At 44.5% G+C, this 26,605-nt stretch overlaps 1 protein-coding gene across 1 annotated transcript; it reads left to right on the forward strand.

Moving 5' to 3' along the window:
* Positions 1 to 1,457: 1,457 nt before the first annotated feature.
* KDM4A (lysine demethylase 4A) lies at positions 1,458 to 25,493 on the forward strand. The gene is made up of 22 exons (XM_038182968.2): positions 1,458 to 1,586; positions 1,876 to 2,025; positions 2,131 to 2,306; positions 3,176 to 3,290; positions 4,214 to 4,407; positions 5,824 to 5,873; positions 6,164 to 6,267; positions 6,953 to 7,090; positions 7,994 to 8,244; positions 8,942 to 9,132; positions 10,432 to 10,793; positions 12,553 to 12,673; positions 14,332 to 14,510; positions 15,753 to 15,957; positions 16,235 to 16,311; positions 16,642 to 16,697; positions 17,338 to 17,446; positions 18,371 to 18,559; positions 19,250 to 19,420; positions 19,911 to 20,030; positions 20,641 to 20,733; positions 21,760 to 25,493. Exons 2-22 carry the CDS (start codon positions 1,891 to 1,893, stop codon positions 21,898 to 21,900), a joined length of 3,177 nt encoding a protein of 1,058 aa, XP_038038896.2. The 5' UTR covers positions 1,458 to 1,586; positions 1,876 to 1,890; the 3' UTR covers positions 21,901 to 25,493.
* Positions 25,494 to 26,605: the final 1,112 nt, after the last annotated feature.

Consider the following 26,605-nt stretch of genomic DNA (forward strand, 5'->3'; position numbering starts at 1 on the left):
AAGGGGATGGTCCCCAGGAGGACAGCAAGGTCAGAGAGCCACAACACAGCTGCTGTCTGTGGGGGAGGTCCCACTGCACCAGCCTCCTCTCACAAAGCCCACACTGCTCTCCTAAAGCCAGCCCAAGGGGGTTGGAGTCATACCAGCTTGAAAGCTCTTGTTCCTCTAACGTTTATTTCCATTTACCTGTTCCTTTAATGTTTATTTCCATTTACCTCTGCAAATCTCACAAAAGAGGGGGAAAAAAGCCCAAACACGTAGGCTTGTGGTGTGCTCCAGGCAGATGAGCCAGGCTGCCTGTGCCCAGTGCCTGGCACTGCTGTGCCTGGTCTGCATTTCTCAGCTTTCCCTGGCCAAAAAGAATTTATCCTGGCTGGCGTTTTTTGCCCCATTTTCTTTGGTACCGCTTTGAGGTCACTCCCTCCCTCTGACAGCAGCCTGAATTCACAGCGCTACCGCGCGCCAAGCCTTGAGTGCGCGGTCCCAAGGCGATGCAGAAAGGAGGAATTTGGCCTCTTTCCTTTGGAACCTCTCTTTCAGACTGATCACACTGACACTGAGCAGTGCAGCTGGGCAGTTTGTGTTGTGTTGTGTTGTGCTTTTTTCTCAGCAAAAAACCTTCCCTGCCTTAATATTTGGAGGTAGCCCCAGTGCAGTCAGATAACCAGCTCTGCAGAGGGCACGGTCTGCAGAAAGCGAGCTGCTTGGCAGGACAGCAGGTACAGGGCAGCTGCTCATACGCAAATCGGGGGCATTGAGGTACCCCTGGGCTCTTTTTATTTTCTTATGCGTTCCCGTGGTACCTATAGCAAAGCTGTGCCCGGCCAGGCCTGACTTGCTTCCTAGCACTGCTAAGTAACACACTGCCCCAGACTTTGCCTTTTGGGACTCCAATTTTATTTTTTGGTTGTTTTCAAGGGCAAAACAGTGATTAAAGAAAGGAACAGCAGCACTGAACGACTCCGGGCTTATTCTGCACAGCGACTTGGAAACTTCCCCCACAGCCCCAGCTTCCATTGTTCTCAGCAACGCTGCCGTGTGGGCTTGTAAAGTTTCCCAGTGAGTGACCTTTTTATTTAAATTAATAATTTATTTTACTTTATTTTTCCCTCATGTTCTGACGCAGCTCATGTCCGAGAGCAGGGCAAGTCGTGCTCCCACCGATTAAGGCTGATTGCTGCCCTTCTGCCAGGGCGTGACACTGAAGGACCCGTGACTGAGGGGGAACATGAGGGAACGTGGGGCCATGGGCGGGGTGAGGGGAGGCTGCGGGGCGGCCCGGGGCGCTTTGGGGCCGGCGGTGCTCGGGGGCCCGGCCCGGCCGCCTTGGGCCCGAGTAGGCCGCGGGCTCCCCTAGCAACCGCCCCCTAGCGACGGCCTCCGGGCCTGCCCCCACCCGCCTAGCAACCGCCCCGCTCCCGGCCTCCCGATTCGCTGGCCGGCCCCGACGGGACGTCGAATTCCTATTGGCCGCGGAAGGAGAGCGGGGCGCCGATTGGCTGCGGCGCAGAGGGCGGGGCGGGGCGGCGGGGAGCGGCCGCGGTGGCGTCGGCGGCGTCGTGCTGCGGGGCCTCATTGGGCGCGTGGTGCGGAGGGATACAGCGGGACGGGGGAGGAGGGAGGGAGAGGGCGAGACGCGAGCGGCCCTCCGCGAGGCGAACGGGATCCCTCCGCGCCGGGCCGGGAGGGGAGGGGGAGAGCGGGCGGGGGGGGGTGTGAGGGGAGGCCGCGCGCTTGACGGACAGCGCCCTCCTCCAATGGGCGGCCGGGGCCGGCGCGGACCCCGCGGCGATTGGCTGGGCGGCGGGGAGGAGCCGCGGGGCTGACCCGCCCCCCTTCCCCCCCCCCCCCCCCGCCCCGCTCCCCGCCGTGCAGCGGCCGCCCGGCACCATGGCCTCGGAGCTGGAGGGCCCCAACCCCGCGCGGATCATGACGTTCCGGCCCAGCATGGAGCAGTTCCGCGACTTCAGCCGCTACATCGCCTACGTGGAGGCGCAGGGAGCGCACCGCGCCGGGCTGGCCAAGGTGGGGCCCCCTCAGCCTCCACACGGGGCCTGCGAGCCCCCCCCCCCCCCCCCCCCAGGCCCCTTTGTGCGCCTCACGGTGTCCCCTCCCCTCCCCCCCCCTCAGATCGTGCCCCCCAAGGAGTGGAGGCCGCGGCGGTGCTACGACGACATCGACGAGCTGGTGATCCCGGCGCCCATCCAGCAGGTGGTGACGGGGCAGTCGGGCCTCTTCACGCAGTACAACATCCAGAAGAAGGCCATGACGGTGCGCGAGTTCCGACGGATCGCCAACAGCGACAAGTAGGTCTGGGCCGGGGGGGCTCCGTCCTGCCCCCCAGCCTCCCCCCAGCCTCCCCCCAGCCTCCCCCCAGCCTCCCCCCAGCCTCCCCTCAGCCTCCCCTGCCTGCCCCCCGCTGCCAGAGCCGCGCTCAGGGGCGTGGAGCGGCCGTGGGTTGGGAGGGGGAAGCTCTTTTCCGAAAAACAAACCTTTGCCGTGACTGCTCAGGAGGGGCAGGGACACGGCCGGCTGCCTGCCGGAGCTGATCTTGTCCTCCAAGAGCAGAGCGCATCAACAGCTTTAAGGGTCTGCCTCTAATAGAGCAATTCTCTGAAACCTACTTCAATGCTGTGTGTGTAATAGTCTAGAAGATGCATCTGCGTTCGCTATGTGTCAGTGTAACTTTAGCCCCTCGGCTGTGAACAAAGAGGCCGGTACGTATTAAGCAGGTACGGACAGAGCAAACAAGTGTTTTGTTGGTAAACTGAGCGTGCTTGACCAGTTTACGAGCAGGTGAGTCTGGGAATTAGGGATTTTCCTTTCACGCTTCACTTTTGGTTTTGTAAAGTTGGCCTCTGTACCGTTTCCGGTTTCAAATGCATCCTTCTTTGCTAAGTAGCAAGGAGTAGAAAGTGAAATTATTCTGAGCTGAGAAAAGCACACTGAGCAAAAATGAAAGTAAACTAGGAAACAGGGAGGGCTGTTTTCTTTGTGATCCTTGGCTTCCGAGTCTCAGCTGTGGTTGCTGTTCGGGGAGGGGCGGGGGTCTGGCTGATAATGTGTGTTAGGTGTTTTTCCTGTAGCTTTTGATTCCTTCAGTGGTGGAGAATGTTGTTTTAAACTCCTCAAGTATCAAACTGCAAAGTCTTTTGTTTGGTTGTTTTTTTTTCAGGTACTGCACGCCCCGCTACACGGACTTCGAAGACCTTGAACGAAAGTACTGGAAGAACCTGACGTTCAATGCCCCCATCTACGGTGCTGATGTTAATGGCACGCTGTATGAGAAGGTAGGACAGTGTTGGTTTTCCAGTAGCGGTTATTTCTAGATGTGTTGTGTTGCATTCCATAAAAGCTTATGAAGCATTTGACTCTAACTTTCACAAAGAGTTAATGATAGTCTTTGCAGAAGTCCAGCTTCTGAGTAAGAAGGAGCACAATAAGCTGTATTTTTGTGATACGCTTTCCGTTTAAACCAGATAGATTAAAAAGACTACTAGAGATAGTGTTCGAGGGAACCTCTGTGAGTATTCAACTGTAAACACTTATGAACTGTAACACTTACTTAGTAAATGTTAGTGTTAGCACTTTACTGTACACTTAGTAAGTGTACTCAGTGACTTCTAAAATTAAAGAACCACTGTCACCTAAGTCTTGTTTGACGTAGAGTGCTTTGTCTTGAATAGCGTTCATCAGTGAACCGTACACTTTGGTATCAGTTAGTGCATTTATTTTTGTGTGACAGCCCTGTAGCCACTGTGTGTTAGGATGATAAACATACGAAAAGGGCATGTATTCTGGTGGCTAGTTTCCCAAATTCTAATTCACTTCAAAAAACAAAAAGAGTTCAGGATGCAAATTGTTTCCCTTCAAGAAGGTTGTCTGCCATCTCTTAGAACATCAGCTCAAGCTTGCACTATTGTTCTCTAATGGGCGAAGTCTGTAGCTTCATGACTGTTTCCTAATCCTTACTGTGCCAGCTGTTAAGTTCTTTTTCTGCATAAAAGTGTTTGGTAAGCAATCAGTATGTAAGGTAACACCATGGGAAGCTTGTTTTAGGTCAGCTAGCTAATGATTTGAACTATGTCAGTAAATGACTTGTTGTGAGGTGCTGTTTGATCACAAGCATCTGGTAACTTTTTGTGACTGTTGACTTAGTTGTGTGGCCCTGTTCTTTGCAATGCCCATTTAACACGAGACTTCTGTTTTGCAGCACGTAGATGCGTGGAACATTGGCAGACTGAACACGATCCTGGACATCGTGGAGAATGAAAGTGGCATAACCATCGAAGGAGTGAATACTCCTTACCTCTATTTTGGCATGTGGAAAACTTCGTTTGCGTGGCATACTGAAGACATGGATCTCTACAGTATTAATTACTTGCATTTTGGGGAACCCAAGTCATGGTAAGGTTTCCTAGATGTAGGAAAAGAATACCATAAAATATTGGAGTCAAAGTGGTGAAGTTACCAGAGTTGAGTAAAGGAATTACTGTGCCTTCTGTCTCGCAGTGCAGTTGGATCTGATGAAAAGAGCATTAGAAACCTGTAAGGAATTTAAAACCAGTACGTGGCCTCTGTAGAATTTTTTGGTTACCTTTAGAAAATCTCTTTGCTGTTGTGATGCAAAGAGTTCTCCAGAATTATAATGTCAGGTGGACAGAATCTGGTGTGATAGGTCTAGAACCTGGAAAACTTACTTAAAATTTCCTGAGCTGTAAAATGGCCATACAGAGATATTAAGCCTGTCATCGTGCAGTCACAATTTTTGACAGGCTTTGAAATGTAGCTGTTCATCATGGATATAAAAGCAGGCTAGTGGATTTTGCTAGACGGTTTGCCCAGCGTCAGAGCTTTCGTGATTCCTTTTAGGGGAGATTTCTGAATTTTTCTGTAGTATGGGTTGCATTTTAAGAGTGAATCATTCCCTTCTGTTCACAAATGAATTTCTCAAGCAACTTCAACAATTGTTTCCATGGCAATTTTGTTGGAAACTAGTATTTTTGGCTGCCTTTTAATGCAACTTTGAAGTCAGAAATAATAGCTAGCGCCATGTGACCAGCGAACAACCCCATGCAGTGGCAATAGCATGGGAATAAGCAGAATAATTGAGTCAGTTTAAACCTTTTGGCTATTGCTTCTTTTACAGTCGTAAGTGGAAAAAGTTAACTTTGCAGATGCTTTGGGCTGATTTACTCAACAAGGAACTCCATCAAGGTTGTAGTGCTCTGTCCCAGATCAAAAGAAATCTAAGTGGTTGGTTTGGCTAGAGTAACTGAAACCAACTACGAGTTTTGTGGCACTCCTACAAAGGTTGTACAGAGAGAGACATAATGCTAACAAGTACGCTGCAAACTGTGCCTGTTGAGGATGCGGCATCACACCTGATTTAGTCCAGCCTTGGACTGAGCTGCTAAGAGATACAATTCCATTTTCTGTCTTTCTCTGTGTTTCTTGTACTGGGTATATTGTGGGCCTGCAAACTCAGGTTAGGAAGTGCTCCTGCCTTTCTTCTTGTAACTTATATTTTTCCTATGTGCATCAGACTTCTTATTTCTCTGGCTGCTGAAGTAAAAGTCCCTAGAGGAGATGGTCAGCTTTTGGCTTTTGATTTTCTTAAGGATAGGGGGGTGAAAGTCCTTGATAAAGATTTTTAGCTTTGTATCATCAAACTCTGAAAGAGATGGTGTGGAGATGGAGGTATTTTTTAAAAAGAAAAAAAAACAGTAATTAATGCCTTGATGCCCTGTTATGGTTTCCAGTCAAACTTTGGGATTCTGTCACGTCACTTGAACTTAACAGAGTTGTTCTTATGACTTGCAGGTACTCTATCCCTCCAGAGCATGGGAAGCGGCTGGAGAGACTTGCCAAAGGTAATCACGCAATTCTTACTACTGGTTGTTAGATCTGGAAGGTTGTAGCTGAGGGAAGATCCATCTGTGTGTGGTCTTACTCTCTTTCAAATGGGCGTCTCTTAAGGACACCTCCAGCTGTTGTTCTTTTTCTTCAGAATGCAAGTTAGTGCACTTCTGACAAGGTGGCCCATACTTCTAGGCCTAGGGAAAAATACTGGTCAGACAATAACTTTTAGTAAAAGTTATTGAAAAAATAATTCAATTCACAGCAGAACAATAACATAAATCTTTGCCTTTAATTTAAACAGGATTCTTTCCGGGAAGTGCCCAGAGCTGTGAAGCGTTTCTCCGTCACAAGATGACCCTGATCTCTCCATCAATTCTGAAGAAATACGGCATCCCGTTTGATAAGGTGTAGAAAAGTAGTCACAGTTACACAGTCAAAAGGTTCATGCAGCCCTGTCTCATCTCAAACAGCAGCCAGTACCAGGTGCTTAGAGAGGAAAATAGGAACAGGGAGGACATACAGCAATCCTTTCCCACTGTACCTCCATTTATATAGCAGTATAAATGTAGTCTAGTCTTTGAGTCCTTATTCAGAAATACTGTTACACCTGCAGGGGCAGCTGAAGGGTTGCATGAACCTTTGCTAGGCAGTGGGGATGTGTTGAAGAGGAGTTGACCGAGAGTTGTACTTGAGTGAGAACAGCAATAAGTTTCTGAGGTGTGTGTGGATAGAAATGTTAGTTGATGTTGGATACTCTTAAGCCAAATGGCAGCAAATACACATGAGGGTCTCTATGAATTCCAGGTACCTTATCGCAGAGTATTTCACGTGTATAGCTACTTCCATGCTATTTTGATCAGTTCTGTCGTGTTTTAGTAAAAACTGTTGAGTGTTGCTTTCTAGTGAACAAATGCTTAAGTAAGAGAGCAATGTATGAAGTCTATCCATTGCAGCAAGTAACTCCAATTACTGTGTGTGGGTAGGGGTTTCAGATATGTTGCGTGCGGGGTACAGAAGCTGCTTTTATTCAGACCCACAGAGTTGACTCTTAAGCTGTGAATAACAGTGCGGTGTCTCAATTGCCTTCTAGGTGACGCAGGAAGCTGGGGAGTTCATGATAACCTTTCCTTATAGTTATCACGCTGGCTTCAATCATGGATTTAACTGTGCTGAATCTACCAACTTTGCTACTCTTCGGTGGATTGAGTATGGGAAGCAATCTGTACTGGTAAGTGGTCTGTTGCATACAGATAAGCTGAGTACAGTGCCTGATGCTTTGCTCCTCTTTAAGCCCCTGATGTTTGTTCTAAGGAAGTGAATTCAGTGCTTTGTTCAATTTAAGATGTGATGTTTGCTTCCTGAGCAGGTAATGTTGTCCGGTCAGCCTCATATCTTTCTTTAGCAGAAAGGTTTGTGTTTTTTTTTTTCACCTTGTGTAGATCAAGTGAGGCTTCAGAGAAGAGCAGGAGACTGACTAGCATCTTTCCAAAGATCAAAGGGTGTGGTTGGTGGTCAGGACTTCTCAGTATTTTGTCTGATATTTTAACCATTGTTTATTGAGTGTTTAGCTTCAAGTATGGCTTCATTAACTTAAGTCATTTATCAATGAACCTTTAGACTGGACAATATTATATTCCTGTAGGAGGTGCCTTACAAACATGGATTACGTTTTCAGAAGTTCCATTGAAGTGAATGCTTTCAAACACTGATTTTAACTATAAGCGGATAAGGGGAGCCTCTACTGCTGTGGTCAGGCCCAGACTTTGTATGACTCCAGCTTCCTCGTTACAGTCTGTTTTTGCTGGCTGTTCTTGCATGAGCCCATGGATTTTTAAGGCTGTCAGCTTCTACCAGCAACTATGTTAGGTACATAGTTGGTGAGCTTTCTTTCTTAGTTACTGTGGTAGCATCTTTTCTGTTTTGTTTTTGCTGACTTTTCTGCCCAGTTTTTAGCAAGTAGCTTAATACATGCTGTTTTGCTTTCACGAGAGAGGGACTGTTCTGAGGCTTACATACATGAAAATGGGATTATTTTTTTTCTTCATTTAATCTCCTGAAAGCGAAGTGATGTAGGAGTGCAGAGTAAAACTGTTGAGCTGTAGCCTTACTTGAATTTTTTCTGTGATTCCAGTGCTCATGCCGGAAGGACATGGTGAAGATCTCCATGGACGTGTTTGTGAGGAAGTACCAGCCGGATCGTTACAAGCTCTGGAAGGCTGGGAAGGACGTGACTGTCATTGACCATACTCTTCCAACACCGGAAGCAGCAGAATTCCTTAAAGGGGATCTTATGCAAAAAGTCAAGAGTGGGAAGCAGTATGCTGAGGAAATGGAAACAGGAGAAACGTGTAAAGAGGAGGTGGACGGGGATGAGACAAAAAGGTAGTGCTGTACATAGTTATTAGCAGTTGGATTCTGCTGCAATTTGTTTGCTATTCCATAAAACAATAGAAGTTGGAGTTAGCAATAGACTATTTTTTTTCTCCTGGGAATAGGGTTTGTTCTTTATTTGTTCTTTATTTTTATACTTTTTTTTTTTACTGTTTTAATCCAAGTTATGATATCCTGTTATACATGAGAAATGCACTAGCTTGGAAGATGGTTCATCTTTGGACAGGTGTCTGTATTGGAATTGTTTACCATACATTTGGAAGTCAAAAGAAAAAGGTGGTGTATTGGGATCATGAGATGGTACTTGCTAGCAAAGTCCAGTAGTATCAGTACTCCAAGTTGCAACGTTGGTGTGTGACAGGCAAATTGCTTTAGGTTTTTCAACCAGCGTCAGCTAGTACTCCTAAATCTTTGTTCTATTATTTTGTTTTGGAGGTAAAGAATGTCTGGCTAGAACATACTACACCATTAACAGGTGCCTACTAGACAGTTAACAGGTGCTGAGGAATACCGGTTCTGCTCCTATAAAGGAAAAGGAAGCACTTCAGAATAACTCGGAAACTATTTAGCTTGCCAGATGCTGTATCATAAAACGTGACCCAGACCAGGCTGTATACTGTGTGTCCAGACATAAGTGCAGCAAACTCATGATGTGTTTGGTAACCTGGTGTGAATTTCTCTTCTGCAGCGTGCAGAAGCATCGCATTGGAACCAAAAGGCACAGAGTCTGCCTGGAAGTACCTCAGGAAGTGAGTGAGAGTGAGGCCTTCCCCAAGGAGGAGCTGAGCTCTGCGCAGGATGAAGCAGACGCGGCACAGCCTTGTGAGATACCCACAAGTGAAGCTGGGCAGCAGGGTGAACAAGGGCGCAAGCTTTCAGGTAACTGTCAAGCTTTATCCTGGCACTGGAGGACAGGATATTAATCTTCAGAGAAAAAGCTGCTAGATCTGAGTTTGCAGTGCTGTCTCATAGAAGGCAAAATGATAGAATGTTGTTGTGTCAAAAAAAAAAAAAAAGCAGACACTAATTTGTCAGAGCCATGGAAAGCATGTCAGAAACTTACTGTCATGAGACTTGAGATATTGGCATCTAATTTTTGAGACCAGAGAGTAGAGCTAAAACAGTTTTAGGTTGTGCCCCTTGGTTAGATGTGGCTGATGCTGTTGAGTAGTCATCACTTTAAGTAAACGAGATAAACACAGCTTGAGTTGCAGGCTTTTGTAGCCTGTATATGGATAACAGCCCAATGAGAATTACATGGTAAAAATACTTACTTATATGTAGGGGAAGAGCACATGTAGGCAGCCGTCCTGTATCTGCTTGAATGCAGGTAGTTCATGCGGATGTTGGTTTTCAGCTGAACTAAAAGGAAGTATTGCAAGAGACTTGCTTAAGAAATGGGTGTTTCTGGCTTTTGACTCTGGATTTTATTTTGTCTGCTGACATACTGAAGTTTATTCGATACCTTAGCAGTGTAAGGTCCTCTGTATAGCACTGTTGTACAGTGTGACCTGTTCAGTAAGTAATTGTACAATTGCTTAGTAAAGCATAAGCAGGCTGCCTGGTAGCATGGCTCTGCTGTGTTGTATGGATGTTTTTGTAGTAATTTTGTAATCAGTATGCTAGAGGAAGTTAATGTGGCTTGTACTGGGCCAATTGTCTTTGCTTTTAAGGAAGGATTGAGGTGCCTATGGAACAATATAAGAAGAGGGTAAATATGTACATGATGCCTCTCTTTTGTATTCTGCTTTCCAGACGTTTGGAACTTGTAATTAATGATCCTCTTGGTTTGTGCGTTTTCTCTTCTCCTTGTGTTAAGTCTCCCTTGGACCCTTGTAAGCTCTTACCCACAGCATCACGTGGCCAGGAGTTGCATTGTCTAGCTACACTGTGTAAGGGACCATCTCCTGTTTATTTTAAACACACCTGCTACTTTTGTTTGATGTACCCTGGTTCCTGTAATGTAAAATGCAATGAGCAGATGCTTCTATTCTCTCTCTCCAAGGCAACCATGATTTTATAGGTGTTTGAATTAATGATCTCCTGTTTACATGACTTAGTGTCACATTTCTTTCTTGTCTAGTAGTCTGCTTTCCTGGTTGGCTTTTTGCAAGTGGTTGCAGGCTGTTCTCTCTGCTGCCCAGACTTTAGAAAGAGTCAGTGTATCCTTTCTTCTAGATTGTGGGGGCTCAGCCAAATTTGAAGAACTGAAAGCTGTGAAGCTTGAGGAGGAAGAAGAGGAAGAGCAAGAAGCAGCTGCATTGGACCTCTCCATTTCGCATGCTTCAAATTCTACTTCAGTTTTGCCGACTTCGAAGCAGAGTGCAACTTGCAGCGTTCAGCCCGGCTCGCCAGCATATTCTGGTTCTTCAGACTCTGAATCGACTGATCTGTTGCCAAAAAGAACTGTACCTGGGCCAGCTGGGGTGCTTACAGTCCATAGCTACGCTAAAGGGGATGCCAGTGGATCTGACAGTGAACAGACTTCAGGAAAGAAAACCAGTGCTACTGCCAGCATGAATGAACAAGAACTGGCAGAGGTACGAATGGCGTGAGTACGGCAAGCTTAAGGGCTGCGTTACGTGGTCGTGGACTTACTGTGCCACAACTTCTCTCTGTGCAGATTACATTTCCATTTCATTGCTGTTTTGGTAGCAGGTTGCTTAGTCAATAATCTGTTTTTTAACACCAATAGGATTTGCTGAACAACAACAACAGAAAAATTAAGATTAACGTCCTACTCCCTTTCCTTGTCTAGAAAACAAGGAGATCCCTTGTTTTGAGAACTTCTCTAAATTATTCAGGTGCTTTAAGCGAAAGTGTAGCTTGGTGGTTTTGAGATGGTAGTGTTACAGGCTCATCCAGGTCCTTCTGTGGCTACAGACGCCTGTTTGTACCTAAAGTAAATCTAGTTCGGTCCAGCCCTTTATGATGATGACACTTTGTTTGATGTTGTTACAAAATAACATACATGTGCACATCTCTGTCCTTATTTTAGAAAGAAATAATGGAACAAAAAATTACTGGTTGGGGAAAACATAAATTTGAATGTTTAATGAATCCTTGGTTAGACAATCCAAAAGAAGGTTGTAATTAACATCTTACCTGTTGTTGTTTTCTCAAATAACTTTGTCTCCCTCTGTAAGCCTGTGCTGAAGTAGTGGGAGGCTGACATTGGTTGGATCTTCAAAATTCAGGAATTGCAGAAATGGAGCAGCAGCTGGACAAATGTGTTGATAAAGCTGAAAATGAGCTTGAGTTCTCATGTATATTTAAACTGAAGATACTGTGCTACTGATGTTGATGTCTCCATTGCATGCTCCATACAGGGAAAAGAAGAAATTTTAAATGGGTGTTGATAGCTTTTCCCAGTATGGTGTATTTCAAAACAAATTTTCCATTAGGTGGTAACTGGGGATACTATTTCCATTTGAAGAAAAGCATATTTGTTTCTGAGAATTCTAGTAGCTAGTTCTGTGTAGGGGATCAGAGATGTTATGCTCTCTTCTGTCTTGTTGTATATTTAAAAAAATTACAAAGATGAAAGACACATTTAATCTAAGATTTACTTCTGCTTTTAAAGGAATGAGATTCAAAGAAAGGGTGTTTCTTATCCTACTGAGAGACTTTCTGTTACTGGTCTTTTTAAATCATTGCCTTTATGGCTGTGCTTGTCAGGTTAGTAGTAATTTTGTCAGTGTGTGTCACTTGTTTTTACATTAGGCTAAGGGTAGAGGAAGTAACAGTTGTTGTAGTCTCCTCCTTCCAGTCTGTCTGGGAAGACACCAGTGCAAGTAATAAGAAGATGAGGTGAAAGCTTCCTTCCGTTTAAAATAAGGCCCATAGTTTGAGATGTCAGTGAGCTCTATCTTTTTTTTTTTTTTTTTTTTTTTTAACTTGGAATGTCAAAGTTGACATACCAACTCATTATTTTTTCAGAATGCTTGAGACTTACTGTGGCCCTTCAAAGTTGAACCATTCATTTTTTTGTTTGTTTGTTTCTATCTTTTATGCCATTCTTGTATAAGTAGACTTAGCGCACTGGACACTGGGTCCTGTGCTAAGTCTCTAAATGGCTCAACAGAGCTCTTACAGAATTGAACAACCAACATAAACTGAGTTTTGCTATGTAGTTTTTCTTAGCAGAAGTGCTGCAAGCAGTTCGCTGTTAAAAGGTTGGCTAAGTTTACATCTCAAGTTCGTTTGTTAGAAATAAAATCACATAAGTTCAAAATATATTTTTTTAAAAGGTCAAAAGTACACGTGCTAACGACTACTGAATTGTTTCTCCTTGTGCAGGCAGCAAAGGAGTACATCAGATCAATGAAGGAGAGTAAGAAATCCAAGGGTCGTCGCCAGCCATTGAGCAAGCTCCCCCGCCATCACCCGCTCTTGGTTAAAGACTGCATTAGTGATGACGGTAAGCCCTGTGCTCTTTGGGAAACTGTAGAATGGGCCACAGCTTGTGTGGGCAGCGTATGGCATTCTTCACTGCAGTCAGCAAGCTACACCTGTGCATCCCAGACAAAGTGCTTGTCACCTTCTTGTGTTTGCATCATTAAAATTTGCTCTTGAATGGCATCTTCCTTCTTTCCTGCTCTATTCTCTGGAAATTTACAACTCTGTTATGCAGCAGACTCTGGTACTACTTTGTCCTTTCAGAGTCAGCCTTAGAGCATTTCAGTAATTGTTGCAAATGTTTATATTTACAGCTAAATAAAAACATCATACGATGGGTGAGCAATTGGCTAACGGGCAGGGCCCAAAGGGTTATGGTGAATGGCGCTGCGTCAGGCTGGCGGGTGGTCACCAGTGGGGTCCCTCAAGGCTCCATTTTAGGGCCGGTACTTTTCAATATTTTTATAAACGATCTGGATGTAGGAATAGAAGGTATTTTGAGCAAGTTTGCCGATGACACCAAACTTGGAGGAGTTGTGGACTCGAATGAGGGTGGAAAGGCCTTGCAGAGGGATCTGGATAGGTTGGAGAGCTGGGCGATCGCCAACCGCATGAAGTTCAATAAGAGCAAGTGCCGGGTCCTGCACCTGGGACGGGGAAACCCTGGCTGCACGTACAGACTGGGCGATGAGACGCTGGAGAGCAGCCTAGAAGAGAGGGATCTGGGGGTCGTGGTAGACAGCAAGTTGAATATGAGCCAGCAGTGTGCCCTGGCAGCCAGGAGGGCCAACCATGTCCTGGGGTGCATCAAGCACGGCATCGCTAGCAGGTCGAGGGAGGTGATTGTCCCGCTCTACTCTGCGCTGGTGCGGCCTCACCTCGAGTACTGTGTGCAGTTCTGGGCACCACAGTATAAAAAGGACATGAAACTGTTGGAGAGTGTCCAGAGGAGGGCTACGAAGATGGTGAAAGGCCTGGAGGGGAAGACGTACGAGGAACGGCTGAGGGCACTGGGCCTGTTCAGCCTGGAGAAGAGGAGGCTGAGGGGAGACCTCATCGCAGTCTACAACTTCCTCGTAAGGGGGTGTCGAGAGGCAGGAGACCTTTTCTCCATTAACATCAGCGACAGGACCCGCGGGAACGGGGTTAAGCTGAGGCAGGGGAGGTTTAGGCTTGACATCAGGAGGAAGTTCTTCACAGAGAGAGTGGTTGCACACTGGAACAGGCTCCCCAGGGAAGTGGTCACTGCACCGAGCCTGACTGAATTTAAGAAGAGATTGGACTGTGCGCTTAGTCACATGGTCTGAACTTTTGGGTAGACCTGTGCGGTGTCAAGAGTTGGACTTGATGATCCTTAAGGGTCCCTTCCAACTCAGGATATTCTATGATTCTATATATTTTCTTTAAATACATAGAGTCCTTGGCTGACAGCCTTAGTCTTGATGTGCTCTGGGGCTGATGCTGTTCTTGTCCAATAAGCCTGTCTTGATCTGTTGCTTGGTTAGTAGAAGCTGCTTAAAAATGAGACTAGGTTACTGACTCCCATCACCCTTCTGTAAACTTTATTTGTTGCAGTCTTTGTCATCTCCATTCATAATGTCTTGCCTTATTTAGTTTTACTTGCAAGAATGGTATCTATGAAAGGGTACATAATCACTGACTAATGATCTCTTGTTGCAGAGGCATCGGAGCAACTGACTCCTGAAGAAGAAGCTGAAGAGACGGAAGCTTGGGCCAAGCCACTTAGCCAGCTGTGGCAGAATCGGCCACCAAATTTTGAGGCTGAAAAAGAATACAACCGGACCATGGCTCAGCAGTCTCCTTACTGTGCTGTTTGTATGCTCTTCCAGACGTATCAGGTATGTAGTCCAGGTCTGTTAGTGTTACAGTAGAGGTGCTTGAATAAGTTTCTACCGTGATTGTCAGTTTGGGCATCACTACTTAATAAAAGCTATATCAGTGTTGCAGCCTTTCCAGGGAATTGTTCCAGGAGAGCACAACCTGGTGAACCTCACCACACCTCTGATGGACTGTCTGCGGGTTCTCAGGGACTCACTCTTCTGTTCAACAGAAGCTTTTATGTTCTGTGGTTTTTGCTAGTACCACAGAATGGAGCTTGAATGCTGCTGGAATCAATTACAAAATCCATTCCGTTTTTCCGGAGTGAGACTTTCACTTCTGCGCTTTTTAAAAAACCGCTTTAAGTCCACTTATATCTAGCACATGGTCTTTGGGGAGCTAGCAAGGAGAACATTTCTTTAAAGTAAAATGAGCTAAGATCATGTTTGCAGATGACACAGATAGAAAGCTGTCTTTTTTGAGTATATCCACATCAACAGTACCTGTAGCTATGACATGTAAATGTGCTTTAGCAAAGTGCAGCTGTAGCAATGCACGGATTGAGAAGAGGTTGCAAACCCCATTAGCACGTTGGCTAAATGCTTAGGTAGAAATCCCACACTGAACTTCTTATGTCTGAGCTAAGTAGTAGCTCAGTAGTTGTCCACTAGCATGTGCCGCCTGCAAGTTATTGATAGCTCATCCCTTCCCATTTTATGAGCTAAGATTATTTGATTTATTTGAGATCACCATACAATTCCGGTGGCTGTAGAAACATTTTTACTATAATTTTGGAAATAAAGACCTAAAATTTTTTTCAGGTTTTATACTGCATGTAGTTCCTAATTTCCATGAAAACCCAAGACCATAGTTTCTGTTTGACCTTGCTATTTCTGCCTGATAGGAGGTTCTTGTTAGGACTGGAGCTTCTACATGGAAGCTGTATAATTACTGAGTTTCCACTACTGCTGGTATTGTATAAACTTAACAAACTGAGATAACTTAAGTTCTGTTAGCTTCTTCACTTCTAAATGCTATTAAGCAGAAAACTCCAGCTGCAGTTTTCAGGTGTCTGTCTACATCAGGCTGCAAGGAGGGACTGCACCAAGAATTGAGCTGTGGTTATGGTTTTTGTTCAAATGTATTTTGTAGCAAGTCTGGGAACTCACTTCCCTTACCCATTCACATGAAAAATTGGAGCAAAATGCCAGATAAATACTCCTCCTTCCTTTGTGAAGAAGAAAAATACCTATCTGTTACAGGCAGAGTGTGGAGGCAACAGTCAAAGCTCTGGAGTAACTCCAGGTGCTGCAGATGGGAAGATCCGAACCAAACCCCTGATTCCTGAGATGTGCTTCACTACAACTGGCTGCAGCACTGATCTCAATCTTTCAACCCCCTACTTAGAGGAAGATGGAACCAGCGTACTCATCACCTGCAGGAACTGCCAAGTTTGTGTTCATGCAAGTGAGTGCATCCCGACTTAACCCTAAATGTAGTGTTCTGTGCTAATTCTGTACTTCCTAGTAAGCCTCTGTTAATCTACAAACAGACCAAGTTCAGCCGTTATCTGACTGGTGTATATTTGCAGTGGCTGTTGAAATATGGAGCTGACTGCATGAACAACTTGCAATATACACCATTATTTCTAGGCTTACTGATTTTAACTGCTGCCTTGCTTCAGGACCCTAGGGGAATGGGTCTGATCATAGGTAAGCTCTTATCTGAAATGTGTCTGTCCTAGGTTGTTATGGTGTACCCCCTGACAAGGCCACTGAAGACTGGATGTGCTCCAGGTGCACAGAAAATGCCTTAGAAGAGGTAAAGTTCCATCCTTAACAATCTTATGAGGAATGTGGTATATTTGGGAACTCGCTAGAAAGTTCATTTCCATAGTATTAAAAGTTTGTTATTCTCTCCTGTGAAAAGAAGGCAATTTTAGAGAATGTTCGTGAGTGTTTAGAGAATGTTTATCTGTTGCCCTCAGGACAGCACCTTTTGAGAGCCAAAGGGCTGAGCTGGCCAAGGCATTTAGCTCTCTTCTGACAGTGAAACTTTTTTTTCCTCTGGATGCGCGTTTTGAGGAGGTAGTTGTGATCAAGTGCATTGCTATGGACTTCACTCTTTCAGCCAGTTTCTTCCTTGTGACAGGATTGCTGTTTGTGTTCATTACGAGGAGGAGCACTGCAGAGAGCCAATGATGACAAGTGAGTATTCAGCCTTTTTTTTTTCTTCTTGTCTTCAGGGAGCAGCTCGATTCCTAAGTACATGAGGCTAGGCTAGTAAAGCAAATGCTGGCATTTGGTGTAATGGAGTGACCAGCAACACTTTTCACACTTTGTGTTACTGGGGCAGGAGGGAACCTATGTTGAAGTGTGTTTATTGTTTCCACATTGCCTGCAGCAATCGTCACCTCTTCAGGTAATACGGTACTGTTTCTGTTGACACCAGCTGTTAATTGCTTTGTGTTTTATAAGCACAAGGTGCAGAGGTGTAACACACCACATGAAAATAAGGTTCCTGATGAGATAAAATCTCTTGGTACCTTCTCAAAGAAGATTTCGATTTCTCTATGAAATGTGTTGTGGTGATGGAGCATAAATCACACTAAATTGCTCTTCTGTTAAATCTGATTGAAAGTATGAAGAAGTCTTGTTTTGCCCCATACCTGCCCTTTTGCTAGTAGTAGGAAGGCAGATGACACTGCTAGTTCTCAGCCTTTGTGATCAAGCAGAAACTAGGTTAATGTGGCTAGCTTAATCAGAACTATATTTACTTAAACTCCAAAGCATCATATGTTGACCTAGCGTGTATTCACCTTTTTTTACCCCTCTTCTGTCCTGACAGATGGGTTCATGTAATGTGTGCTGTAGCTGTACTGGAGGCAAAATTTGTGAACATCGCAGAGCGCAGTCCTGTAGATGTTGGCAAAATCCCCCTGCAACGTTTCAGACTGGTAAGGAGCACCTGTGCTGCACTTCTGGGGTTTCCTTTGTTGTTGTTCATCTTGCTAATTCTGAAAGTATTGGTCTGGAAGGAGAGACTATGCAGCTGTTTGCGTACAACAGAGATCAGAGGAAATATAAACTCTTATTAGAAAGATCCTTGCTTGATCTAGTGGTTACTGATGCTCCCCGAAGGCTTGCTTTACTTTTTAGCATTTAACATGAGTACTATACTTGTTGCAGGTTTAAACAACTCCTGAAGTCAGAATCATGTCTTACTGCAATGGGGCTAATCCACTAGAAAAGTCTACAGCAGTAACTCTTGTGTCCTAAGCATGTAATGTCCAAAAGTATTTTCCAAAAAATGTGCTGGAACTAAGTCATGATACTGAATTTGGTGAAGCTAAACCTTTACTGTAATTAACTACTTGTTTAGCTTACCTTCTGTTAACCAGTTCAAGTGCAGCCTTAGTAGCTAAAAGAATACATCCTTATAGTGCTTTCCCCAAGATTAATTCAGTGCTGTGTATTCTAGCTGCTAATTTCTTGTGCTTGTTTTTATGCAAGCTTAATAGCCAGGTGCTGAAAGATCCTGTTGACTTAGGAGTCTTATAAAAAAAATATATACACACACACACACACATATATATAAATGATGAATCCATCATCTCCTGGTACTTGAGTCTTTGGGTCACATGTCTTGTGCATGTTGAGATAGTAGATATTTTAATGTATATTTTCATCTTTGGGATTACCTAAATGTATGAATTCTTGCCTTGTCATGAACCAGAGGTGTTAGCCTTCTGTTTCGTTTCATCAAAAATTAGCAATGCTCTCTCAGAATAATGGGTACAGTATCAGATACTTAGACCAGACTTTTTTTTTTGTGAGTGAAAACTATTGCCAAACAGTAACCTTTAGCTTCCAATCCACAGAAATGCATCTTCTGCAAAAAACGAAGAAAGAGAATCGCAGGTTGCTGTGTACAGTGCTCCCACGGTCGGTGTCCCACATCCTTTCATGTTAGCTGTGCCCAAGCAGCAGGAGTCATGATGCAGCCTGATGACTGGCCATTTGTTGTCTTCATTACCTGCTTCAGACATAAGATCCCATCACAGGCAGAGGTAAGTAGGTGTGGGACTCCCAGGATTTGAACAGCAGCGTCTTGGAGGGAATGAGAAGTTTTAGATTGAGTAATTCTGTTAAAACTTCACTGAAGGCTTGACTCTTTTAAAACATTCTAATTATACTGGTCTTGGATTCTGATCTCAGTCTTGCTGCTGTTCTGAGTGATCTTAGGTCCTTTATTGTATTTTAGTTTGCAGCCCAGGAGGACAGAGTACTACATTCCTCCTGTGGCTGTTGTAATGAGGTATAATAGTGTTTTCATGCCATGATATTTAATATGCAACCATTAGTTCTGGGTCTCCAGAAGGCTGTGTGAGTTGTCATAGAATTTCATGCTTAAGTGATTGATTAGTTTACAAAGTTCCCATGTAGCCCTTTTAGCCATCAAAACCACCGCAGTCTATTAGAGAATATTGACTGTAAAGGCCTTGCGTTGCTCTGAAAAATGAGACTTTAATTTACTAAGTAGCTTGCATTAGGATTGGACAGCTGTAGCTAACAGATCAAGTTTTAAGCATTTGAAATACTAGAGGTAGAACTTTCCCAAAAATGCTGCTGGTGGCATCTTTAGTATAGTTACTCACCTGAGCTAAACCACTTTGCTTCCTTGTTTGCCAGCACCAGAGCTGTGTCCCTCAACACATTCTTTGTGTCATTGTGTTTAAAATGTGCTTTTCTCTTCTCAGCGAGCGAAGGCTGCACTCCAAGATCTGTCACCTGGACAGATAGTCATCAGCAAGCACAAGAATGGTCGCTTCTATCAATGCGAAGTGGTCAGCCTTGCAAAGGAGACTTTCTATGAGGTCAACTTTGATGATGGCTCCTTCAGCGACAACCTGTATCCAGAAGACATTGTGGTATGTTATGCAGTAGGTGTTTGGTTCCAATAGAGGGCACATGATGAGAGTCAATTCCTGCTGCTCCAGAGCAGGTTGATGATGGAATTTATTAGGTGTCCCATACCCTAGGGCATGTTACGGCTGAGATGTGCTGCAAGACAGTGTGAAGGGTGTTACATGAGGCTGACTTAGGTTAACTGAGGTTAGCTGAAGGACAGGTGTAATGGAGTGCAGCTAATCTTTAGCTGCTTAACAGTGGTGAGTCTGAATGAAAACTCGCTAGTACTTTCATGTTATTCCTGCGTGAAGTACTTTGAAATTGGGCACACAGTCAGGATTCAAATACAGGTGACATAGATGTTTCTCAATCCCTAAAATGGGGTTAGTAATGGAGTGCTGTGCAATGTCCCTGATGTGAGTGGGATGGATTCCCCTGTTGTTTGTGTCTTCACATAAGGAAGCTGCTTACCCTTCTGCTTCTCTCCCATCTTCCTCCTTTATGCTGCAGAGTCGAGACTGCCTTCAGTTAGGTCCTCCTGCTGAAGGTGAAGTTGTGCAGGTCAGATGGACAGATGGACAGGTTTATGGAGCCAAGTTCGTCGCATCACACGCCATCCAGATGTACCAGGTACAGAATTGTCTGAAAACTTACTGTTCACGACAACCTGGTGATTCAAATAGGGCTGTTTGCAAAGCTGGCAGAATTATAGTATGGTCATGCTTAAATGCTTGAGAGGAAGTTGCTCCGTGTTTTCAACAATGACAGTTGCTGGAGTTAACAGCAAAGCAGTGATTGCCTGCAGCTCTGCTTGTATCTGGCTACATGCCTGGAAGTCTCAGCTTCTGAAAAGCACCGGTCTTTTCTTCAGCTGACTCAGTTCCTGAAACTTAATCTATTTCTAAAAGAAGTTTGATTTTGTTCTTGCTGCTTAGTGCATCTTGCCTTCACACTTCCAAGAGTGGATTATTAAGGCAATATATTCAAGTGACCATCTAGACTGTTTTGTCAGGGGTTACAAGAATATCCCAAAATGTACTTGACTACTTGTGCTGTCATGGGATTGGGTGAGGTTCAAGTCTGTTCTCGTGTGCATACCTGCATGTGTGTCATGTAAAATCCAATTGGTAGAAGGTTATTTCATGGGAAGGTTTCTGCAGGGAAGAGAAAGGAAGGGTAGCTGTGGAAGTCTTCTAATTTCTTAAGATTTCTGACAGAACAACTTCCCTTTTTCTTTTAGGTGGAATTTGAAGATGGGTCTCAGCTGATGGTGAAAAGGGATGATGTGTACACTCTGGACGAGGAGCTTCCTAAGAGAGTCAAGTCAAGGCTGGTAGGTAAAACAGGGTGTAAACATCTACTAAAGAAGTTAATGCTTACTTGATTTGTCCTTGAACAGCAAGCTACGTGCACAGCAGCAAAGACTTATAATTTGATACCCTCCTTAATTGTTAAGTAGCTTTATTGTTTTGATTTGGTTACGAAAGGAGGGGAAGGAGGGAGAGAGTCTCATTCTTCTCCTTTTCCTTCTTCTGCAAATAATGGGAATTTGTAGCACAGAGTCACTATCTGAGACAGCACGTGTTACTGCCCCCTCTGTGCATGTATTTGTAAGCTTCATCGGGTATTTCCGTTGCAAAGAGCAGTGAAGTTCCTCTTATCCTTTGTTCTGGAAACCTCTTTGTAGGGTGGCAATAAGAAAGCTGAACATATTTATTTGTTTTTAATTGCAAAGTAATCCTGGTGGAAAAGGACCCCTGCAGGTCTTTGCTCCAATCACCTGTTCAAACCAGGTTAAATTTTGAAGTGGGACAGACTTACTCAGGTCTGTCTTTAGCCAAGTTTTGATGATCTCCAAGGCTGGAGATTCTGCAGCCTCTCTGGGTCCCTGTTCTGTTGCTTTATGCTTCCAGCTATGAAAGTTACAACTCAGGACAATGGGATAGGTGTCTTGCTTTACAGCATGGTCCTGCACACCTACTGCAGGCACACAGGATTTTGGAGGTTTAACAAAGAGCATGTAAAATAGCTGACTCCTGTCACCAGCTATTTAAACCTGCCTGCTACAAAAGGCACATAGCGTACTAGATTGCTGTACAAGTTGAAACTCAATTAGCTACTCAGTTAAATTTGAAAGCTGTGATTCTTTAGGTTTCTGATTACAGCTCACTTCAACTTACCCCCAGACTTTTAAATCCAATTTCCTAAATATTTTTCTTGTACAGAAACCCAAGAGGTCAGTTTTCAAAGAAGTCTGAATGTTGCCAGGTGTCCCATCTTGCTCCTTTCATACAAAAAGAGGATATGTAGGCAGGGATTTGATCTCTGTTCTGGCAGCTAATTCTGCTTTTTCTTTTAGTCAATAGCTTCAGATATGCGCTTCACAGAGATCTTTGCAGAGAAGGAGGTCAGACAAGAGAGGAAGAGACAAAGAGTGATCAATTCACGCTACCGGGAAGATTACATTGAACCCGCATTGTACCGGGCCATCATGGAGTAAGCGCTGCCTGTGGCAGAGGAAGAAGATGCCCACTTTCCCCAAGGATTTAAACGCTCCAGTACAACAGGCCATATTTGGATGCTTCAAATCCAGGGTTTTTTGTTTTGTTTTGTTTTGTTTTTTCTAAGGAAGCTAAAAAGCTGATGCTCTGCAGTAGCTGAAAGGCAGCTGTTCAGTAGTGAAACAGATCCCATTTGCTGAAGCTGATGCCTGCAGACTCCTGGTCTGAAGTTGGGTCCTTACTGAATAAGCCAGCTTGAAGGGGGTGCTGCTTTCATCTCGTCGAGCAGTCTTGCTTTTTCTATTAGAGACAATATGACAGGTGGCGAACTCTTCTGGGAGTTCTAGCCAGAAATCTTGGCAGCTGCAGAATAGTACAAAGTCTATTGTTTTATCAGAATAATGTTCCTGATCTTGGGAGTCTCCCTGGTGGCCACACCTGGGCTTGAGCAGGCAGTATTACTGGTGCTTGACGTTGAACCTCTTTTTATATTTATATCCATCTTTTTTTTTTTTTTTTTTTTGTTGCAAGCAGCTTCAGGCTCTTGTTTCTCAGCACCTCCTTTCTGAGGGTTGAGCTGTAGGCTGTTCAGATCCAAGCAGACAGGAGGTGCTTCTGTGAACAGGTGAAATGTGAAATTGAACCCTGTTGGACAAATTATTTAATCCTCCACTTAATATTTCTGTTCTGATGCTTGTTTAGACTTACTCATAAGTTTAACTGTATGTGCCTCAGTATCAAAAAAAAAAAAATCTGTCTGGAGCCCTGCACAGTGCAGCCTTCTAACAAGAATAAGCATTCAGCTCCCAATAGACACTCAGTTCCCAAAGATTTTCTTTTAAGTTTCTTCCCACTCCCACTAAGGCAATAATGACCAACGGGACAGAGTTCTAACTCTTCCTTCTTCAAATCCAAGCATCGCAGTATTGGGTATGACAGGGCAGCGGTACCTGAGGCAGTGCGGTACCTCTTCTGTGGCAGCACTGCCCTTTGTGTGGCCACAGGCTTTTGCTTACAACAGCTGAATTTGGGTCTGTGAGAGATCAAGCATGCGCTGAACTGGATGTATTACTGAAGAGCTGTGCAGTGCTCTTCTGAGGGAGGAGTGCTGCCACGTTGCAGTCTAGCAAAGGTTACCACAGCATTTTTACAGAGCGTAAGTAGGGCACATCCCGGTTGCGTTGGAGAGGACTTGCTACCTCAGCAACAGGAAGTTGAGTTAAGCTGGGGAGTAGGTGTACCTCAAAGATGTGCCAGCGTGCTCCTAGTAACTTAAGCATTAACACACCACAGCAGGAGCCGTGTAAATACACATTCCTTTCCCGTTCTGTAGGAAAGGGACTGTAGGCTGTGGAGCAGATTGGCCACCTTCCTTTTGCATGGGATGATGAGGTGACTTTCCTGCTGGAGAAAACTAAGGTAATGTTCTCCAGAAACAGTTTGAGAGGAGAATTTTCTAGTGAAACAGACCTAATGCATCCCTGCTTCTATAGGGACATAGCAAAGTGTCTGCAAAGTCTGGATTTGTAACTTTTTTCCTTTTGTTACGTAGGAACGCTATAAACCAAACTATTCTGAAACCCCGGTGCATCAATTTGTGATTAGCAATAAAATGTAGTATTGTGTAGTGATACAACTCTTGACCAGAAAAGAAATAAACTACAACTTTTATAAAGAAAATCTTCCTCATCCCTACATTTTTCTAGGGTCAGGAGGCTGATATGAGTAGCAAAGATTTGCACAACCACAATTTTTCATGGAGTTCCTCTGTCTCATTTTTGTGGTGGAGTATCTTGTTCATCAGTATTGGAAGGCTTAAACAGATTCTGAAAGGAGACAGTGGCTTTCCTTTGTGTATTTTTTTTTTGTTAATGTCCAAAACTCCTGGTCTCAGGGTATTAAATCATTTTCTGATGAATGGGGGATAGTTGATAAAACTAGGATCTATGAAGGCCAGAGTCTAGTAGCTGTGGGTACTCTGGTCTATGCAATGGAAGCAGAATTGCACTTCGGCATCGTAGCCTATACCTAAGCCTCTCTGAAGCGATGTGCTATTAGTGAATGTGGAGAAGAGCTGGCAGGTTCTTAACAAACTTGCCTCTGCTCCTTCAGCATATCTTAAGATACGGTATTAACTTCACGTAGGCTGAACACTACCTGCATATTACTGAGAAATGTATTCCTTTTGCCATCTGCCATTCTCCCTCCAGGGAAAAAGAGGCCTGTGTGCAGGCTTTCTCCTCAAACCGCCATATAACTCAGCCGCACCTTTGGGTGCCACGTGCTACCTGTGCTACAAACACCTAGCTCTGAACAGCTTCATCCTAAACGGATAGCCTAGGACAACACAGCTGGAGTTGTTTGGAGTGCTGCTGTTAAACTGCAGCAGGTTTTGCTACCCACCTCTAGGAGTATTGAGCCAAGAGCTTCTATGCCTTGTTCTGGAGCAGGAGCTTTGTTCTGCTGCGTTTTCTGTGGGCTCCAGACTTTGCTCTTGTCAGCTGGCTGCACTGTGCTGGAGACCGCTGCCATCCTGCACTCCGCGACAAAGGGCCTTTCTGAGTTTCCTGTCAGTTCTTGTGCTGCATCGTTCAAATGTGAACATACTTTATCCTAGTGCAGTGGTTGAACTGCGTTTTGGCTCCTGTCTGTGAACTTCAAATTGGTGATCCTGATGTTCGGGGGTGGGGATCTGTATTATTTGACTTGTCAAAAAAACATTGGGTTTATGGCTTGAAGCATAACAGGTAGCAATAAAAGCTCTTTATAGAGCAGCTGTCTCAAAGGTACATTTGCTTTTAGTTACCTGGAGTTTGATCATGACTGATAACAATTTTTTAAGTAGTTTGTTTTTTAGGCGTGTGTTTATCGATGTTACGGCATCATTCCAGTCCGGGCAAGGTGCTGCCGGAGTATCTGCTAGTCAGGGGCTTCTTCAGAACGTTCAGTAGGAAATCCTGCTCGGTATGCCCCCTGGGAGCTCTCACGGCCCTTCGTTGGGTCCATTACACGTGATGCTGCAGGCAGTAGACCTCCTCACTTCACTTTTCATGAAGCTTCCATCTGTGACTGGTTCAGGTTGGACCCATAAAAAGCATTTTTAGTATAAATGAATCATGGTTTGCCCTTGTTCAGGATGAGCTTGGCAAGCCAGTGGTAATTTTTTTATAAGGTTTAAAAAGGTGACTGTATTCTTTCTAAAGCACCTGATTGCAGTAATGTTTCTTCTGCCTGTGGCTGGCCTTCCAGGAGGCCTTTCTCCATCAGAAGACCTCTCAGGTGACCAGAGACAGTACTGTCAGAAGCAGAATCTGGTCTGCTTGCTCCTGCTCTCTTCCCAGTGTTTTGAGCTGGGGCTGGACTGATTCTGCACTGTTTGAGGAGTGTGGCCCTCTGACTGATCGCATATCGGAAGGCTTCCACGCATCTCTGTTCTTCCATTCTCTAACTGGGCTCCTGTTGTCTGACATGTCTGCAGTTGTGCTTGTTTGTTTTTCTTTTTTTAAATGCAAACATGGGATGAAAACAAGACTCTGGTAGCCTGTATTTTGTTTTCAATTTGAACAAGTAATAAATCTAATCTCAAAATGGGTGATCTCTAGACTAATTTAAAACCTTAAAGCAATGTAACTTGGAAATTTTCATCATGTTTCTAATTGTTCTGTTAGCGTTACTCTTTTCCAGTACCCATCTTAATGCTTATCCAGTAATTTCTCAGGTACCTTTCAGAGATGCCGAGCAGTTCTTTTACTTAAGGGCTGAGTGGAGCACGGCCCTTAAACCAGAGCAAGGATGGAACCACGAATCCTTCCTGACTCAGGTACAGACCTGAGACAGCAGCGTTAACAGCTGAGTTGCCTTAGGTTTGCTCTGTAGCAGAGAGGAGCAGTGCCAGAGTAGCAGTCATCAGAAAATCTTACCTGGATGCAGAGTCACGTAGCTCTGTTCTTTGCTTAGTGTTGACTCCTGAATTTCACCTGCTAAACTGTCTGTCGGGGAGATTCTTCTACTTTAGGTCAGGGATTTTTGTTAATGACACACTGAGTGACCTTGAATAAATTGCTTATTCATTGTATTATTACTTCAGCCCATACCTTTGAAGTCTAAAATGCCAGATATTCCTGAAGGCAGCTTTTCTAGTTGGGGAAAATGTTAACGTCTCCTTTTCTCTGACAAATTTGTAGACATTGCATGGAACCTTTAGGTCTGACTTACTCCACACTTTACGCTAACCTAAGTATTTTAGGTTTGACATGAACAACATGAGGTATTGCTAAAAGTGAAAATGAGCCTTTTTTCTCTTTCCCGTGATCATTCTTCATTTCTTTGCTTCGCTGTTAGAGCTGTTCAGCAGCTTCAGGTTTTTCACTCAGATGAGTAAAGAGTGCTATGCTTGAGGTGGGATAGATGTGTTGTTGTTTGGTTCCAGTAATGAGCATAGCTGAGGTAGGTGTATCAGTAGGTTTCTTTTGACCACACCAGCCTGGTCTGCAGAGGAATGGGAAACATGCACCCGATTGCTATCTTTGAGGCAGATCCATGTATGAATATTGCCACAGCCTCCTTGCTGCAGCATGAGTAATGTGGCCATGCTGAAGTCAAAACTGTTCTGACAGCACCTAGAGAAGGAAGGAAATGTGTGGGAGGGTACTGGAAAAGGATTAAAATGGTACAGAATGTGTGTAGACAAAAAGGAGGAGGTAG

This window comes from Anas platyrhynchos, chromosome 8 (assembly GCF_047663525.1).
Source record: "Anas platyrhynchos isolate ZD024472 breed Pekin duck chromosome 8, IASCAAS_PekinDuck_T2T, whole genome shotgun sequence".
NCBI lineage: Eukaryota > Metazoa > Chordata > Aves > Anseriformes > Anatidae > Anas > Anas platyrhynchos.

Bases quoted from the DNA above. Each gene is read 5' to 3' on its own strand.
- KDM4A (XM_038182968.2), top strand. From the start codon at position 1,891: ATGGCCTCGGAGCTGGAGGGCCCCAACCCCGCGCGGATCATGACGTTC. The intron at 7,091-7,993 runs GTAAGTGGTCTG...CTGTGATTCCAG, and splicing joins ATGGGAAGCAATCTGTACTG to TGCTCATGCCGGAAGGACAT. The intron at 17,447-18,370 runs GTAAGGAGCACC...TCCAATCCACAG, and splicing joins CCCTGCAACGTTTCAGACTG to AAATGCATCTTCTGCAAAAA.